Source organism: Accipiter gentilis, chromosome 24 (assembly GCF_929443795.1).
Source record: "Accipiter gentilis chromosome 24, bAccGen1.1, whole genome shotgun sequence".
Lineage (NCBI taxonomy): Eukaryota > Metazoa > Chordata > Aves > Accipitriformes > Accipitridae > Astur > Astur gentilis.
This window is the reverse complement of record NC_064903.1, coordinates 12697009-12714534: the sequence shown is the minus strand read 5'-3', so window position 1 is coordinate 12714534 and position 17526 is coordinate 12697009. Positions and strand designations below refer to the sequence as shown.

The window sequence follows — 17526 nt, the reverse complement described above, 5'->3', positions numbered from 1 at the left end:
CACCTTCACTGCACTTGGTCCAAGGAATGATGCAGCTGGGCAGCTGAAGCTATCTGAAATGCCTGATGACCTTACTTCTCCTGCAGGCTCTCTGCCTTCCCTCTTCAGGTGGCTGCCATGGCAGCAGAGGGACAGGAGACCACTGATGAGCCATTCAGGTTGTGGGGATCACTGGAAGGTGGTCACTGAGGCAAATTTGGCTACCCTTTGAACAGCATGTGTCTCGCCCTGGCATTGTCCTTCTACTTGTAAATCTGACACCCTTTACGCGTCTTGAAAATGAGCAGCTTCCAGCTGTCAATGGCTTTTTGGTGCAAACGCTAGTTTAATCCTACTCCAACGCAGGAGAGGTGAGCTCAGATGCTATGTGGATGGGTGCTTTAGTAAAAGCCATACCAATGTTAATCAGGGGGAGCTCTCTGAGCTGCTTGTGTCAAAACTCTCATCATTCAGAGGCCAAATCAGTAAAAATATCCAGAAGAATCCCAAAGGATGTTCCAGCAGAAATATGAACATTAATCTCTTTTCCTCACCAAAAAAACACCATCATAAGCAATTGGATGTGGAGTAATCTGCCTTCCTGCAAATCTTGTAATAATCCCAGAGATTAGGCCTGAGGTATGAGATTTTATATCCCTCCTCACAAGGTCAATTAACATCCTTCTCTAAGGCTTGCTATTTTACTGGCCTTAGTGATGTCTTGTGGCAATGAGTTCTACACTTAATTAAGTGCTGCCTAAGAAGTAACATTTTGTCATGAGGCAGAAGAGTAGATGCACATGATAAACATGATTTCTTCTTGTGTCAAGCAAGCTTTTCAACTTTCTCCTTAGTTAACTCACAAATGGCTCCAGGAAGGAAGTATCATTTTAGAAAGGTTGTGATTTCTGTGTTTTCTTAGAGTCCAAAAGGGAGATTACTGGCGGGGGCTCATTCTTTAGTTGGAGGTGGTTAACTCTTCCATCTAACACAAACATAGACTGAGAGTGGTGCTTAGTTTGTTGGACCTGGAGGAGACTCCAGGCAGTGCAGGACTAGGACATTTATTTCCACATCATGGTGTACCAGTGACTTGGAATTTGGTTCCCACTCACTTTAGGAGCAAAACCAAAAGAAACTTAACCTGCATATGGAGAGAAGAGGGAACTTGTTCCTAGGCAGGATATGGGAAGCCCAGGCAGATGACCAGCTGCAAGCCTGGGAGGCTGGGAGCAGCTTTCAACTCACCAGCAGCCTGCAGATCTTCCCTAAACCAGGACCGTTGGGTGTTGGGACTGAGATTCCCAGAGTTTCCAAGCCTTTTATTTGAGAGCAGCCTGCCTGACAGACTGAAGAGGAGCAAGGAGTTTGTAAGCTCCACTGGAGCATGGAGCCAGAGCAACCAGAGATTTCAGGCTCTCCCCAGACTGGTAGGAGTGATGTAGGGAAGCTGGACAGGACACCTGGCAGCAGACACCACTGCTATCTTCCCAAATCTGTCACCCCAGGATCACCTTGTGATGAAGGAAAAGTATCTCTGAGTCTTCCACCAACACCGGTCCTGCTGGTGCAGTGCTGAAAAGGCAGCACTGCCCACCGAAGGCAGGGAGAGCAATGGGAAGCTGCTCTTCCCACTTCCCTAATAAACTTACAGCAAAACCATAGTCTAACCCATCCTGTGAGCCTGAATTGACCACACATTTGTGTGCTGCCCATTTCTGATGATGGTAGGAATTGCATGTATAAGATACCAGAAACAAATTTTTGGTCACATTATCATTAGCAGTAATTAATAACACTGTTACTAAAATACTGGAAAACACTAGACACACAAAGGACTGTTCTTTAGCTCTGTATCCACCTCCTTGCAGAGGATGATCAAGGTACTTACAGCTCCCAAATTTCAGCGGGCAAGCATGCACATCCATTGGGAAGTCCTCCAGGTGCATGGGGCACTCTGCATGAATCGTTAGCCTACAAGACAAAACACAGGGCGTGATGAGAAACACAGGGCTGCAGAGGCTCCCACCTGGCCCTTCTGCCATGGCATCCTCGCCCTGCACCCATCAAAGTCAACAAAGGCCTCATAACCTCTGGGTCTCCGGGCAGAAGGCCATCAGCTGTGGAGAGAACAGCAGGCACACAGATCTGGCAGCCTTTCCCATTGTATAAACTCAACCCTATTGACTGAGTTCATCTTTATCCACTCAGTGCAATCAGAAAATCTGCTAAAGCCCAGGACTTCTGTTTGCTTATGCACTGTGCATAAAGGGCTTATTAATGCCTGGGGCCAAGGGACATCTCATGGACCATGCTGGAAAGCAGAGGGAAAGGGCTTCCAGGGAACACGGCTTGATCTTCATGGTGGTCTGGAAGGAGTCAAGGGCTGGCAGATTGTTCAGTCAGGAAGCCGCAGCGCTACTGGGCTTGCTGAACAAAGTCAGTCAGAGCCCTGAAGTCGCAGGTGCTGCACGAGGGTACAACAAACCCCTGTGCATGGGGGGCACCTCACCCCACCTCCCTCAGCTCTTCCCTCACTGGTGGCACTGCAGATGATGCTGCGGGCTGACGCAGAACTGCATGTCCTGAGGCTGTCTGGGGGGTGCAGGACAACTAGTGCGTTTTACGCATCCACCAAATCCCAGTAGGATACCTCATCAGGAAGCACTTTTGTGAGGGAGGCACAACCATAAAAGCAGTGTACTGCAGAACATGGGGCCAGGCATAAAAGGATCTGTTATAAAAAGCTCTAAAAAAGGTAGCTCTAAGCCCGTGTTCCTTCCTGAAGTACTGCAAAGCCTGCAGCCTAGGAGGGGGAGCCAGGACAGACAGCTTCCCAGGAGATGTCTAATACAATCTTCTCTGAAGGAACCATTTCCAGAGGAAAAAAAGGACCCACTTCTGATGGCTCGGCAAAATAACAAATAAACCATGACAGGAGCAACAGGTGGATGCAAAGGGCAAGTGCACAGACCTAAGGCTGAAGGTGGCTTGTGGAAAACTCAGGTCAATAAGCACAGTGGAAAGCTTCCATTGAGATATTTTCTTTCAGCTGGAAAACCGTTAAGTTATTCTTCATAGAAAATATTGAGCCTTAGTCAAATGCAAAACAAACCCTGAAAAAAATAAAGGGTTCAGATTTTGTTTGCTAAAAGCAAAGGAAAAAAAAAAAAGAAAGAAAAGAAAAGAAAAATAAAGTTTTTTTCCTTCAGGTGGACAAACCTTAAATGATTCTACAAAACAAAAGGCGGGGGGACGACACACGACTGTTTTTTAAACTTGGCATAAAAAAATTTGGTGGACAAACCCAAGCACTTCACAAATCACTCTAAAACCCCTGTGGGGGGAACAAAGCAGAGTCACCATGGCTTGGAGGTGGCAGGCTGTCGCCGGGGCTGCAGCGACGGTGGCTGCAGGCGGCAGATGGTGCTGTGACAGGAGGACACCAGCGCAAGTGAGGGACGCAGCAGCAGTGAAGTCCTGCACAGCTGCTCCGTTGCGGCTGCGAGAGTGGGCCCGGCTGTGCTGGAAGCCCTCCGCTGGCTGTGAATTTTGCTCTGCTAGGTGAGGAAATGAACCTCGCGATTTCAGACCCACATCCAGCCTCATCTGCTTCTTTTAGAGGATCTAGAAAAGGTGTCATGCCCGTGAGAGACAGGCTGAGGCGTTAAATGAAGAAGCGGAGGAGCAGAGGTGGAAGCTGCTGTAACTTCGGTGGGGCAGGGCTGGGTGGCCAAAACCCTCCTGTGTGACCCGGAGCCCCTGCAGCACCCACAGCAGGGGTTTAAACTGCAGTTAACCCAGCCTTTGGGCATGTCTGGGAGATGAGGCACGCGATGCCTTTGCAACAGTCACTGGGCTCACAGTGCTGCAGAGCACATTGCACCATGGGGAAGTCTACAGCTTACTCTCGTAGGCTAGGAAAGGAAAGCGGTGAGTTTCCTGCAGACCTTCTGAACACTGCCCCACAGTGCTTCAGCAGAACCTCCCTGCTCCTTAATGCAACAGCAGCACATATGCATTTCTGCTATTTTTCAGCACCGGGTACCACTGTCCCATCTCCACTGGGCACATCTGCCCCACTGTGGCCAGGAGCTACCCCGCAGAGGGAAAAATACCCTGTAAAAGCAATTCCCACAATCAGGACAGGTCTGGTCCTGATAAACAGCTCTTAGCTATTCAGCATCAGCAGGACATGGTCCCTGTGCGACCCATGGGGACTACTTGCACTGAAGCCCTGAGGGGCTGGCTGTTGAGTCACCATTCACTGCTGGGTCCCAAGGACTCACAGCCCAGCCCTGTGGCTGATGCAACGCTCCGTACTCCGGCCAGGTTAATCACAGCAGGTTTATTGGGTCTATGTAGGCTGACTCCACCCCCAGTAGAGCAGGCCAGTGGATGCTTACAGAGAAGTACAAAACCTGGGTGAATTCAGAGCAAACCACACCTTGCTGTTGTCTCCCAGCAGCCCGTGGCTTACAGCTTCCGTGATTCAGAGGCTGTATCCAGGTGATTGAGTGCACCAGAGACCAAGACTTTTCTACAATGCGTCTGCCAATCCTTTCTGAATCCATGTGTATGTCCTGTAGTAATCATTCTAAGGACAAAGAGGTGGTGATGACTGTCCTGCTTGCATTATGTCTGGCCCCAGCTTGGCTTTCTCAGCCAATTCGAGAACCACTGCGTGGACAATATAACTTCCTTTGAAACAAATCACTCTTTCTGACTTGCTGATCTCTTCTTCACACCTGAACTGAATGTTCTACACAAGAGAGAAGGCGGCCTGATCTTTAGGACTTCAACCAAGGTTCACTGAAGTCAATGGAAAGACTGACAGTGATTTTGACAAGCCTACAAGCACATCATCGGAATGATTTTCTTCTGGACACTCAAAGGCCACCATAAAAAAATTCCTCATTTGCTCTGATGCCTCTCTTTTGTAATCTTGATGAAGATTAGGATTTCAAGAAGCAGGTGTGAAAACCTGGCAGCAAGGTGTGGATTCAACAGCCTTGCTCCTCCTGTTCTGTTTCTTTTGTGATGCTTTCTTCTATCAGCTCAAAATTCACTTGGGGTGCTTCATGGTTGACAAGCTTTACAAGCATGTCCTCATGGATATTACCATTCAATTCTTTCTGTGTCCTTTCCAACTGCAGTGGACTTTTTGCTTCTAATATTTGTCACTGTCACTTGTGTAAAGGAAATGTTGGTGCATTTCCCCTGTCTCCCTCAGCATGCCACACAAGACTTTTCCTTTTTACCTTCCTATTCCTTCATCGGCTTCACTAATTACTTTATTATTTCAAAAGGCTCTTAGCTGAGTGTTCCCAAAGTCGGCTTTTCCAAAGGACCTCTCCTCTGATCAGTGCTTTCTTCTGATGTAACCTGAACTCCTCCAAAAAACCAGAAAGGCCTTTTTCATCCACTGTACTGTTTGCAAGTCTTGGCTGTGATCAACAGCTACTATGAATAAGGCTGAACAACTCAAAAGACTGCAGATTGTGGTTCCGGTGGTTGAGTGCCATTTAGAGCAGCCAGAAAGAGCCTCAGAGGGGGCCAGGATGGCAGCAGAGACCAGCTGGGCACAAGCTGGCCTTGGCCATACCCTCCTGCCCTCTCCAGGCCATGGTCAACAAGAGCAAGTGTTGTCAACGAAAGGAGACAACTTTATACAGATGGCTGGATGACTCCATAGGTGTGTGGGAATGCAGCAGTCACGCTTTAAATCTGAAGTGTTTTATTAGCTGAGCCAGTAAACACCACCACAGTAAATCCATCAACAAAACACTGAAAAAGCAACCTAACCTGCCACTTCTCCACATACAAATGAAGGAGCTTTTATGTCTCCTGAAATTAAATAAAAAAGAAAATGCCATATCATTCCAGCGAGATGAGTCTGGCGCAGCAACTTCAGCCAGCCAGAAGTCAGCACGTTCACAGATAACACACGAAGGCAATCAGTATCCCTGCTGAAGGGGGAAGCAATACAGGCATTCCCACTTCCAGGTGTTCTCCCTTGCCTGAAACCTCTTTGCTTTGCCCCTGCACGTGCTGGGGTGTGCTGGGTCCCCAAGAGGCTCTCCCCACAACCAGAGTGCATGCACTGCTACTCACCCTGCTGCCCTCCCGCATCCCTCGGCCATCTTTCACCCCCCTCCTGCAGCCTCTCTTGCACACGCTCATCTTTCAGAGTGCTAATTAGCAGAGGTATTTAGGTAAGCTGTGGAATCAATCACCGCTCAGGAGAGTGCCCACATTCCCCTTCCGCTCCAACCCCCCCGCCACTGGCCTTCCCTGCCACCTCCTGTTGCCGGCAAAGGACTCCTCAGCACCATATGCTTTGCCTAATGAAACGTCAAAATGTCAAACTAAGAGGAATGTATCTTGCTTCCCAGACAATTACCACTGCTTCTGTAGCATTTGGGTAAAAGAGCCTGTTCATCTCATCTTCATCTCATTCTCATCCTTGCCCCTTACCACGTGCAAGGGAGCTTGTGGCCAGCTAGCCACAGAGGTTTACTTCATTGCTCCAATACCCCGTTCGGGTCCAGACATCTGAGCCCTGAAATGTCATTATAAAGCCTAAACAGCATGTGAAAAATAGCCAAGCTGCCAGTAATCACATAATCCAGCTGTTGTATCCTTTGGCTCATCTGTCCCAGGCACTAGCAATAACTTACGCAGAACTGTCTTGAAATCAAACCCCAAACTCCTCGTGTTTTCTTTTCACTTTGCTGGCACAATGGCACCAAAAGTGGAACATCGAGGAGAGAAACCATGTTTTTTCTCTTTAAAGTCATGGGAAGTCCTTTGAACTGCTCAACACAATGGCAAGAAGCGTGAATCAGGCTAAACATACCTCTCCCAGGGCTGACGGTACAACAAACCACTTCAGCTTCGTTCTCATGGTTACCAGGAGCTTAGCGAAGCCTTTGATGTGTCATTAGAGCCCCTGTCGTTACCTGCGTCGTGCTGCAGGATGAGCGAGAGTCTCAGTCCAATTTCTGGGACGCAAATGTAATAATCCCTTGGTGTATGTGTGGTACAAAAACATGACAGCACCCTGCACAGCAGAACCAACTTTGTTTATGCCAGGGATATTGCTTGAGTTTTGTCCTGATTTCTCCTCTAGGAGATTCATTAATAACCACAGTCAGGCCGAATAGTGTTTACGGTTTAGGCTGTGTGAGAATCTAGGTTAGGTTTAATTGCTGGGGTTTGAGCTTGAAAGCCAAATTGCTTCTAGGATCCTTGTGCTGGGTCTGAAAGCACTGAATTCACTTTGCATCTTCTCCCAGCCCCTGGAGATTTCAGCCCATGATGGCAGAAATGCAGCGAGATAAGGTGATCTCTGAAGATTTCTCCCTTCTGGGACAGCTTCCTTACAAAAGTCTGCCTTCACAAAACCAAGCCTGGAAAACATGATTTCTACCTTTGGGTCCATTCTGGAATCTGTAAGGCAGGGAAAAGCAGGCTGTACAAACCTCACCTCATCTATTCATCTGCTTGCATGTTTAGCAGTCTAGCTTTGATCTGCTTGGGTCTATTTATGCTGTTGTCTAAGATCATCCCTGACATGGGATGCAGTCAAATAGTTTCCAGTCCATACTACCCAGAGGAGCTGGTGCTGGCATGTCCCAGCTGCTGCTCTTGCAGAAAGGAGAATGATGGTTGCACCTCCATCGTGTGGAAGGGTTCTGCAAGCTCCAGCCTACAGCTCCCACAAGTTGCCCAGGGGTTAAAAAAAACAGGCAGTAAAGACAACACAAAGCCTTTGCTGGAAGAGACATTGTGAAGCTCTGTGATTTCAAAAAGCAGCCTGGGAAGCTCAAACCCCCGAGCATGCCCCATTAGCTACAAGACTTGTTATCTGGGGTTCAACTGCCGTGGTAGGACTGCATGTGTCCTGGGTGCCTTTGTACTCAGCTTTCCCTCCTGTTCTGCCTCTGCCCCACGAGGGGTTCACTGACCCTCCTTCCCACATGCTTGTTCACTGCCGCTAAGGACTTTCCATTGTCTTTAGCAATATAGGTCCTTGAGGCAAAGTCTTTGGGCATGCAGCTGAATGCGTCAGCCTGGCATTAAAGAAAACATCCTTTAAGTGCATAACTTGAGTACATATTGACTGGGAACCACTCTGACAATAACCACAAAGCCTCAACATGCCACTCTGACAGTCCCTGTGAAGAGGAGGAGAGCTCTTTAAAGCCTGGATTCACAAAGTTGAATCCCATTGGCACAGCATTAAGCTTTCACTATTTTCATATGCTTCAAGGCTAGGAAGAACCAGAACATTATCTATGTGCCCCATACAGTTTGAGCCAGAGAGTACATCCAGAGATTGCTGCAGCAGTTGAGTTTTCGTCTGTACCTTACGTAAATCCATGCACAATTCCCAGTTTGTTGTACTCAGGTCTGACACCAGAGCTTTGAGGCCCTAGCTGGGTTTTTGTGAACTACTTGGATCTTGTAGGGGCTCCATAAACAAGCCTGCAGAGGCAGGGCTACATAATAAAACTGTGTTCCCCATGCCCTCTAAGGTGTCCAGAGTAGCAGGGAAGAGGCAGAGGGATCGGTAATCCTGTCCCTTCCTCAGTAGCCAGAAGGAGGTGAATAGAGAAATGCAATTTTGTGCTGCGGTCGCAAAGGCCATCTTGTCACGCAGGTGCTAAGGCCTGAGTCAGTGATCAGATGTTTGCACTGTGATGTTGCACTGACCCATGAGGAGGCTGTGCTGCGACTAGAGGAAATCTCTGGACGCTCAGCTACAGCTGTTGTGTGACTTGTTGAAGCTCAGGTCAGTGATAAAGAGGCTCTCTCCAGGAGCTATAAATATTGTCACACAGGTGTAATTTTGCTGGATGCATGTGTCAGAGTTGCTGTTCCACCAGAGCAACTTCATCTATAAATGTAAGCCTTGACTAAGAGAAGTTGGCTTTCACAGCAGGATAAATAGCAAGAGACATGCCCCTAATTGCACATCAGCAGAACTGATCCCTCAAGGATATTGGCTGGTACAAGGTAAAGGAGTAGGGTATGTCTCAGGAGTCAAACTGCATGGCAATCTACCAGTCTAGACAGAGCCTGCAAGGGATCACCTGGGCAGTCCTGCCAGACCAGAGGAAATCTGGTGGAGGTCCAAACCCACTCCCTAGTCAGTAGGATAGAACGTGCCTCTTCGGGATGTGCACTTTGCTGGATGTCAGCTCTGTGGGGCTGAGATTGGCTTCATGGTCCTGCTCCTTCCTTTGAGGATACATGTGCGGGGGGGACAACAGTGAATGTGTCACTTGGACATAAAACATGAGTCTCCTTCCAGCCCTTTCCTGGGAGGAGGTTCCAAAGCACTTAACAAGGGAGGGTAATACCATCATCATAATTTTACAGGGGAACTGAGGTGTGCGTGCCTATGAGTGGCAGAGCCAGGTAGGACTTGGTGTCTGAGCCTCAGCCTGAAGCACAGTCCTGGACCATGCAGTCTGTGCCCTTGCACTTTCCTTTCTGAGCCTCACTCAGAAGACCCTCTGTGGCCTGGAGCAGACATTTCCTTCAGCAGCAGTGAAAAGGGCAATGATCAGATGCACCAGGACAGACATCCCATCCTTGATGTGTTGAACTACAAACCCAGAGGAGCTCTGCTTCACCCCTGACACACTGTCCCGGGCAGTGGGCAGTGCTTTCCAGGTGGCCATCTGGCCAGCTCTAACCACATCTCCAGCGTCAGGCTGGTCCAATACTGCCCAGAGCCTCACCAGGATAGCTTCACACACATCTGCACAGCAGCAGTCTGTGCTGGGTAAGGAAAAGATCTCCATGCACTACAGCTCCTGGTACTGTGCAATACAACACGTGACAAAGGGCCTCACATCCAACCCTCGACCTTTGGGTATCTCTGAGTGGGCTCTTCACCTCTTACAAAGCCTTAGAGGTACATTTAAGGGGGGCAGGAGCACACGCAAAGGGAGGTCCAGACTGTCATTCATTCCCCGCTTCTTTGGGAGGCAGCTAAACTGAAGGATGTGTTGAATTTATTTAAAAAGTCCCGTGACTCCATTTTCTTCAAGAAGGTCATTCCCAAGAGCCTCATGATGCTGCCATCCTGGCACCTGCCCAGCCCTAAACGGAAAAGTAAATCCAATACTTTGTCAGTCACACAAAACTTGCTGAAGCTAATGGCTGTTTGCTGAATAAAGAAGAAGTGAAATGATATAAAAGCCCTGAAATTGAGTCCTTTTTTTGCTGTCTTATGCCAGTAGCTCCTATAATACTTTACAGTCAGACAATGATACAAACGGCAGGGGGCTGGGGGCGGGGGGGGGGGGGGGGGAGTGTTAGTCATCCACATGCAGGTCAGAGAGCTGGGAGCAGAACCCAGCCCTTAAGCCAAGTTGGGCTTCTCCCTTCATTTACCCCATCTGCCTCAGTAACGTGAGATCACTGATGTGTGGAGACCTAAACCCCCAGGGCACTGGCAGGATTAGCTCATATTTGAGAACTGCTGCACAAAAGCAGAGCATTGTTTATCAATGTAGGCTGTAAAACTTGCTGACACTATGTAGATTCACAGCCAGCTTAACTAGGAAGAGATGAAATTCTGTCTGGTCCTCAAAAAACAGAGGTGAAAGTGCAGCATCTCAGCACACAGAATCCACTATGAAGCCTGTCATTAGTTAGGATCAGCTTGAAGATGGAGGAAGAGAAAATAATTTTTGAAAGCAAAGATTTACACCTTTCACAAACCAACTTAACGCCTTTCTTGTGCATCTATGAGTAGCTTGTTGTTTCATTTATAAGCCCATTTACCTCAGAAGGCAAATTAGTAGATCAACCCCAGGTGGCAAACATTATTTATGTGGGTGAATAGCTTACAAGCATACAGGAATATCTGAATAGTTCCGGAACAAACATACAATTAACCCAAAGGCATTTCTCTTCATGCTCTCCACCTGTTGCAGCTTAGTGATAAATGTATGTACCAGGGCTATTCTTGAGAAATCCAAAGAAGATGACTGCCAAAGCATGGTTCCCCAACAGCAACTCATGTTTTACAAGGAAGGCCCCAGTTGCTGGACCTCACAGTGGGGTTGCACAGGCAGTATCACTGCCTGGGGTCTCATGCTGCAGGGCTCCTCATGTTCAGGGCTCGCATTGAGAGCTCAGCTGGGGACAACCTGGGCTGGGTTAAACTGAGAACTTCCAATGGTGTCTCCAAACCCGGCACATCCAAAGCACAGTTTTTAATAAGCTGGTGATTTTTTTTCCTAATGATTACACAGATTTGGATTTTTGATTCCATGAAGTAGGAAAAGAAACCCCATTGCTCTCACAAGCAAGCTTGTGCTCATTAGAAGTTTCATACAGCTCCAGTGTAACATGCTGAACAAATTTAGATCTGTTCTCAAGCTGCTGGAGAATAACAAATTCTCCTATCCCAGTATTCCCCTACCAATACTGGAAACCTGACTTCATATCCCATCAGAGATCAGGAACTAAAATAAGTCGGGTGGCACACCAACTCCACAAACTATAGATCCCAACTTCTACCTCATTACATAAAAGAAAAAAATCAACATGAATGATGAGAAAAAAGCTACCTGTAAAAATGTGCTTAAGTTGAGGATCAGTGATGCTACGTAGGCAGGAAACAAGGACAGCAGGGAAAGCAGCAGGATAAGACTCAAATGTGCCAACAGTCAGTGGAAGTCTACACAAACCCTGCTGTAACATACCTTGAGGTCCCATCCTTGCCTGCCTGTGTATAGGGACCTGGAAGACCCTGGCCCAGGAGACCCAAACTTACCTCATGGTGTACAGGAGGGTGCCATTGTCCACCAGGCGCAGCAGCTTGTTGGGTGTTGTCATGTTATGGGCAACAGATTTCTTCCCGTTGTGGAAGAAGGTATCAGGAGTCCAGATCTTACTGGCCAGCAGGTTGTTCAGGGGAAGTATTTTCATGGGACCATCAAATTTCAGCCTTTCATCTCTCCAGGATTGCCGGAAAAAGACATCAATAGTGTATTCCTTTGTGGAGAAAGAAGAGAAAAATAAGTCTTGTTTTACTCAGCTCTTCATCGCAAACAAGCTGCTTCAAGAAATGGTAAATATCTTCTGTCATTGAGCATACTGTGTTTTGGCACACCTTGGCTGACATGAAGCGTGATGCAACAAGAAGTGTGGATTAACAGCAGTGGAGAAATCTGTGGAGGATAGAGGGCATTTACCACATTTTTTATAATGACTTACATATGATGCCAAAATTTGCATTTCAATCTGTCTGACCACTGCACACAAGCTGCAATACAGCCTACAGTGGCCAGTGGCCAGTTCTGGGGGTAGTCCTGCTACACCACCACCTTTATCCAGATGTTTCAGAGCAGGGAACCATTATGCGCAGCTACACAGGAATTTAAAAGGCAAAAATAAAAGTTCCTGGAGACGGAATTTGGCCAGGATACTGGTAATTATACCCCTGCTTATTAAAAAAATAAAGAAATAAAGTTTCATGACATTGTCTTAATGTTATTTTGCTCCCTCGGCCACCTCTGGAAAAGCATTGAATCAAGGACCTCACAAACTTGCATTACAAGATCCTGTGACTGTCTTTTCTTTTTTCTTCTTTTACCTATTTTTTCCTTTTTTTTTTTTTTCCCTTCTCTTTTCTTTTTCTTTCCACTAGTGTAGAAACCCTAGGCCAAATTCCAGTTGGGGCAATTAGAAGTCCCATCTCTGAAACCCTGCAGCCACAGCCAGCTCCTTGCTCGGTGCGTGCAGCCTCAGAAACCACTTGACCAAGCAGCAAAGGCGCTACAGCTCCACGGCCACCCCAAGGCAAAATTAAATCAACTTGCCTGGTGCCTGGCATAAGGGACTGCTGTTCCTTGTGACCTGAGCCACCCCATATCCTCTGAGGGTCCATGTCACTTGTGGGAAATTCTTCAGCCCCTCAGCATGAGCTGCACCACTGCTCACCTCCACAACACACACCTCCTCTTGCTAAGGAAGGATCTCATTAGCTCACAAGGCTTCCAGAGAGAAGCAGGGGCTTTGGAAAATCTGTCTGTCCCAGCTGTTCTTCCCCTGCCATTGCAGACTCATAGTCTTTATTTACGGGTTCCTGGAGGCTGCAGGACCAACTAAACTTATCATTCTGAGTGATTTCTTTCCTGCAGCTCTTCTCAGAAGCATTTAAAAGCTGCTGCGCATCAGTTTCCTATAGGTCGTAGAAATTCCTACAGGTTTTGCAGCAGATGGCAGCTGAATGAGAGCATCTCGGTAAAGAAATTCATCCCTGCTCCCTGGCCACAGAGCCACTCCAGCTCAAATGTGAAGTTTCTGGAGCCTGGCTGGGGGAAGGAAAGAGAAGATCCTACATTCCCACAGGCTTTGCCCTGTACAAGATATTCTGCCCCTTCATGGAAGCTACCTTCACTTTGTGGCTTTAAGCTCAGTAAAGGGAAGAAGAAAAAAAAAAGGAATAAGCCTGTGTGCAGTCCCAGGAGGTAGGTTTGGGAAAAGTCCTTATCAGGAGAAGACCTATCTTATTCAGAACTCCCTGTTTCTACTAAAAAGCAAAGAAGCAAAACTTTTATAACAACTTCCCAGGCCCTGTTTCTCTTCTTTTATGCTAAGGAATCATTCCCAAAGAAAAGAGAAATCATGTTCAGAGTCTTCCCCTATTTTCTATACTTCTTTCCGTGAGAGCATCATTCCCAAGTTGCCCCTTTCAATAAGGACACTTAGTTCTACATTATGCTCTTCTCCACCTTATAGATGTGGCCAAAAACATCAAGACTGAGTCTGTCTCCATAGTCTATCCACCAAAGCATAAAATTCCCTTAAACTTTTTTTTTTTTTTCCCTTCAATTTCCTGGGGACTGAGGCAAAGCTGCAAGAGCTCACTACTGAAGATTCAGGCATATGTCAGGTCCTATCAGGCTCTACTTTCCAAACCACACTGAAAGAGAGATCAGAAGTCCCTTGGAGCATCTCAGAGAAAAGGTCTACATGTCCTCCTCCACGCTTTGTTACCAGCTGCTCTCCTCCGCTCTCCACAGAAGTTTTACCTGCCTCTCCTCCATCATCATAATTACAGTCTCTGTCTGCATCAAGATGCACAGGAGCGGCTTTCCATTGCAATGAGTAATGGCTGTGGGAGGGACGGGAGCGAGATCACCAGGCAGATGCAAGCGGGGAAGGAGGGACTTCCCCACTGCCGAGATGAAAGGAACCACCACAGAAGAGGAGGCTCTCCCCATGCTTCCCAAGGAGATGGGGTTTCTCTCTCTCATGTTTCTGAGTTCATTTAGTACCAGAACGGCACACTAAAACACATTTGCTATGCATTTGTAAAACACATGGAACTAAAGCACGCAAAGGGGAAATAATTTATTATTCTTTAACTGTCTTCCTAATTTTAAATTCATTTTGTTAAATCATATTGCAGAGAATACCTTCCTCTTTTCAATACCTCATATTTCTTCTTCACAGTTCATTATACACACTCCCTTAATCAAATATGCTCCACCTTGGAAGTAATTATCAGATACTCCCCAAGGGCTAAGATTGCTGAATATATTATGGGTCTCTGCTGCTGTAGGAAAGCAAGTGAGATAGAGAGAGAACTCATATGAGATTAACACTCTTGGCCACGCTGACATCAGGTTAACTTGTAACCCTGGAAGGGAATGGTCTTTCCAAAGCAGGATGGGGTTGCATGATGGGGCTAGCACCTCAATAAAACACAGATTTTATTCTCCCCCAAATCCTCCGCTTGCTAGCATGGGGCTGTCAGTGGGGCAGCTGAAGAGATCCTTCATGGCCATGTTAACACAGAAAATGAAACCCTCCCAGCTCCAGAGGGGCCACGAGAGCTGCAGGCCATTACTCCTGCCTAACCTAGCTGATGAGAGCAATGCCTGCTCCCTCTCCCGAAGTGGGCTCCCTCCAAGGCCAGGACTGCCCACTGCTGGCCTGGGCTGTGCCAGCACCAGGTCACCTCTGGGACTGGACGTGCAGGAGAGTCTCAGTCCTGAATGCGTGACTGTCCTCATGTGGCATCCTCAAAATTTTGAGCAACCATGAACAGCCAACTCTGTGCGCCTGGATGCGTGTGGAATATGAGCTGCAAGAAATGCTGTTGAGAAAGCTCACTATTAATTATGCTCCACAGTCCTGTTTTAATTAGAAGACAAACTGTTGTGGGAATACAAGCCTAAACTCAGACCTCAGGCCTTTTCATTAATAATTTTCCCTGAACATGACAAAATATTGCAATCAGTTCACTCTTTTTCTTTTTTCTCTTTTGCCTCCCTTCTGGTTCAAGCACTAAGGACAGTTTGATGATGAACCATCCTCTTCTGGCACTGCCACCAAAACAGGCCAGATTCTGGCATCCTCCCCTCTTCCCAGGAAGCACCCTCCTTCCTCCACGCACAGTCAGGTCAAGGAAAGCTGGCTATGGTGAAGGTGTTTGTCAAGGCATGTAATGGGTGGAGCATGTACAGGTCTTGGTCCCATGGGCAGACCTCCCCTTTTCATTAGGTTGCAGTTGCAAGAAGGAAGAAGACCCTAAATCCTGCAGTGTGCTTGAGTGGTGCAAAGGCATCGACCCTTCAAGGTTGCATTATCAATTGGTTTCTAAAAGCCTGAACACACGTGAGGAACAATCCCTGTGTACCACCCACACCAAGCTCCCCCTGGCTTGCAAGAAGATGATGAGGCCCACTCGTGCCCGGGCAGGCAGCTGGGATGCTTGCTCATGTTCTTGTCATTTAGGAAAATCCTGCTTTTGCCCAGACTGTCGAGGGACGAGGGTGGGACATGTCCGCTGTGGCTGCAGGAGAAGCCATCCCTCCCCAGGAGGCGATGAGCCAGTGGCACCTACCATATCTGTGTCCGAGACAGGGCCAAAACTTGTCACGTAAATGTCGGTCTTGACTTCAGTTACGCTGTCTGGGACAAAAAAAGAGGGGAAAAAAGCAATTAGAGAACTGAATTTGCTTGTATAGGGAAGGGTTTGGGGTTTGTTATGTGGTGGTTTTCCCTGCCAGGCACCTCCCTGGCGAGCCCTCAGCAAGCCGGCATCATGCTCTCTGCTGTGCCCTGAACAATGGCTGATTTTATCACTCGTAATTGGTCAAATTAATCTCTCATGTAGTTCTGCTACTTTCCACACTTACACCAAGGATGAATATGTCCCACACAGCCAGACGATGTGTATTTACGAAATGTATGCAGCTACACGATACATAATGTGGTACAGATCCACACATTTTCAGTACAGAGGTAAGCCCTGATGCTTTGAAACTCCTTTTAATCTGAAATCCCTTTGTGTCTCCCAGCCTGATAAACAGCCTAGCAATGTTCCACCAGTTTTAGGAAACCCTGGGTTTGTTACAGCTTCAGGCTTATCTGTATGTAAAAAGAATCAATATTCCGATTGCCTTTTACTGCCATTGTGTTTGCTGTTCTCCTAAGTGCCTCGCTCCTGGTGAGAGGCTGCTCTTGCAAAGCTGCTGCTCGCCTGCATCACACGCTCCCCTGCATCCCAGGCTGCAACACCCTCGTGGATGCTGAACAGCAGCCTCACTGCCCCAGCAGAACCACAGAGCCCCAGTTCCTGTCCCGAGTGCTAAAACCCAGGGGAAATCTTAATCACACCCCTTCAGGTAAAGATAAACTGAAGTGCTTTGCAGAACACAGCCACAAGCACATGTGCCAAACAGCACATAGAGCTCTCATTCTTGACTTCATTACGATTTCAGCATGTTTCCTAATTGAAATCTCTGCTGCTGTCCCATTTTGCAGGGAAATCAAGGCATAGTGATTTGCCAGATTCATGGTCCTACGCTCTGCCCACTGGGTTGTACTGAAAAAATGATGGGTGAGGTGCCTTGAGTTTAGCACTACGTTACCATAAATGCTCACCACTTCAGGGATAGAACATGCCATTGTGCTCTTTTTGCATGGCATTAGCTGGCTCAGAGCTGCTTTCCCAACGCAAGAACCAATTTAGAGCCCCAAAGAAGAGTTCATATTTTATGCATAGTACCTCATTTTGGCCACTGCAGCAGCTTTGCAAGTAGCCTGGATGGCCCATTGCTCAATTCAGTTATGGAAATCCTTCTGTCCCCTGACAGTTATTTTGCAGTACTATGAAGCTTAGTTTTGTGATTCAAAGTTTTGTATCCAAAAATAAGATAATGCATTCTGGCAGGGTTTTCTCCTTAATGGCTAAAATATACGTATACATGTCTTTCGTTATTATGGCTGGAAAGCTTCTGACACAGCCTGTGGCTGATATTATTGTGCTATATAAGTAACCCTTGATCTTGTCTTGATGCGATAAAAAGAAGGTTAAAGAGAAATATGTATGCGGTATACTTTCTGAAACACCCAGAAGCCAACAAGACATCATCCTGAACAAAATGAGTTACTTCTGTAAGACTTAAACACTCAGGGTATTCTCTCTGTCTTCCTCCAAACAAGTCCTCAAATGAGATACACAGCAGAGAAGAACATTTAGTGAAGCGAGGCTCTTTCTGCTAA

At 47.2% G+C, this 17526-nt stretch overlaps 1 protein-coding gene across 3 annotated transcripts in view; it reads right to left on the bottom strand.

Annotated features, from left to right (window-relative positions):
- Nucleotides 1-17526, bottom strand: part of GABRA3 (gamma-aminobutyric acid type A receptor subunit alpha3) — a 78230-nt gene that overhangs the window by 22811 nt on the left and 37893 nt on the right. For all 3 annotated transcript variants that reach the window (XR_007509489.1, XM_049828002.1, XM_049828001.1), the window contains 3 exons: nucleotides 15863-15930; nucleotides 11780-12000; nucleotides 1871-1953 (listed from right to left, as the gene is read on the bottom strand). Coding sequence is in view for 2 of the 3 variants with exons in the window: in XM_049828002.1 (XP_049683959.1) it covers nucleotides 1871-1953; nucleotides 11780-12000; nucleotides 15863-15930 (372 nt within the window). In the remaining variant the exon portion in view is untranslated. The remainder of the gene's footprint in view (nucleotides 1-1870; nucleotides 1954-11779; nucleotides 12001-15862; nucleotides 15931-17526) is intronic.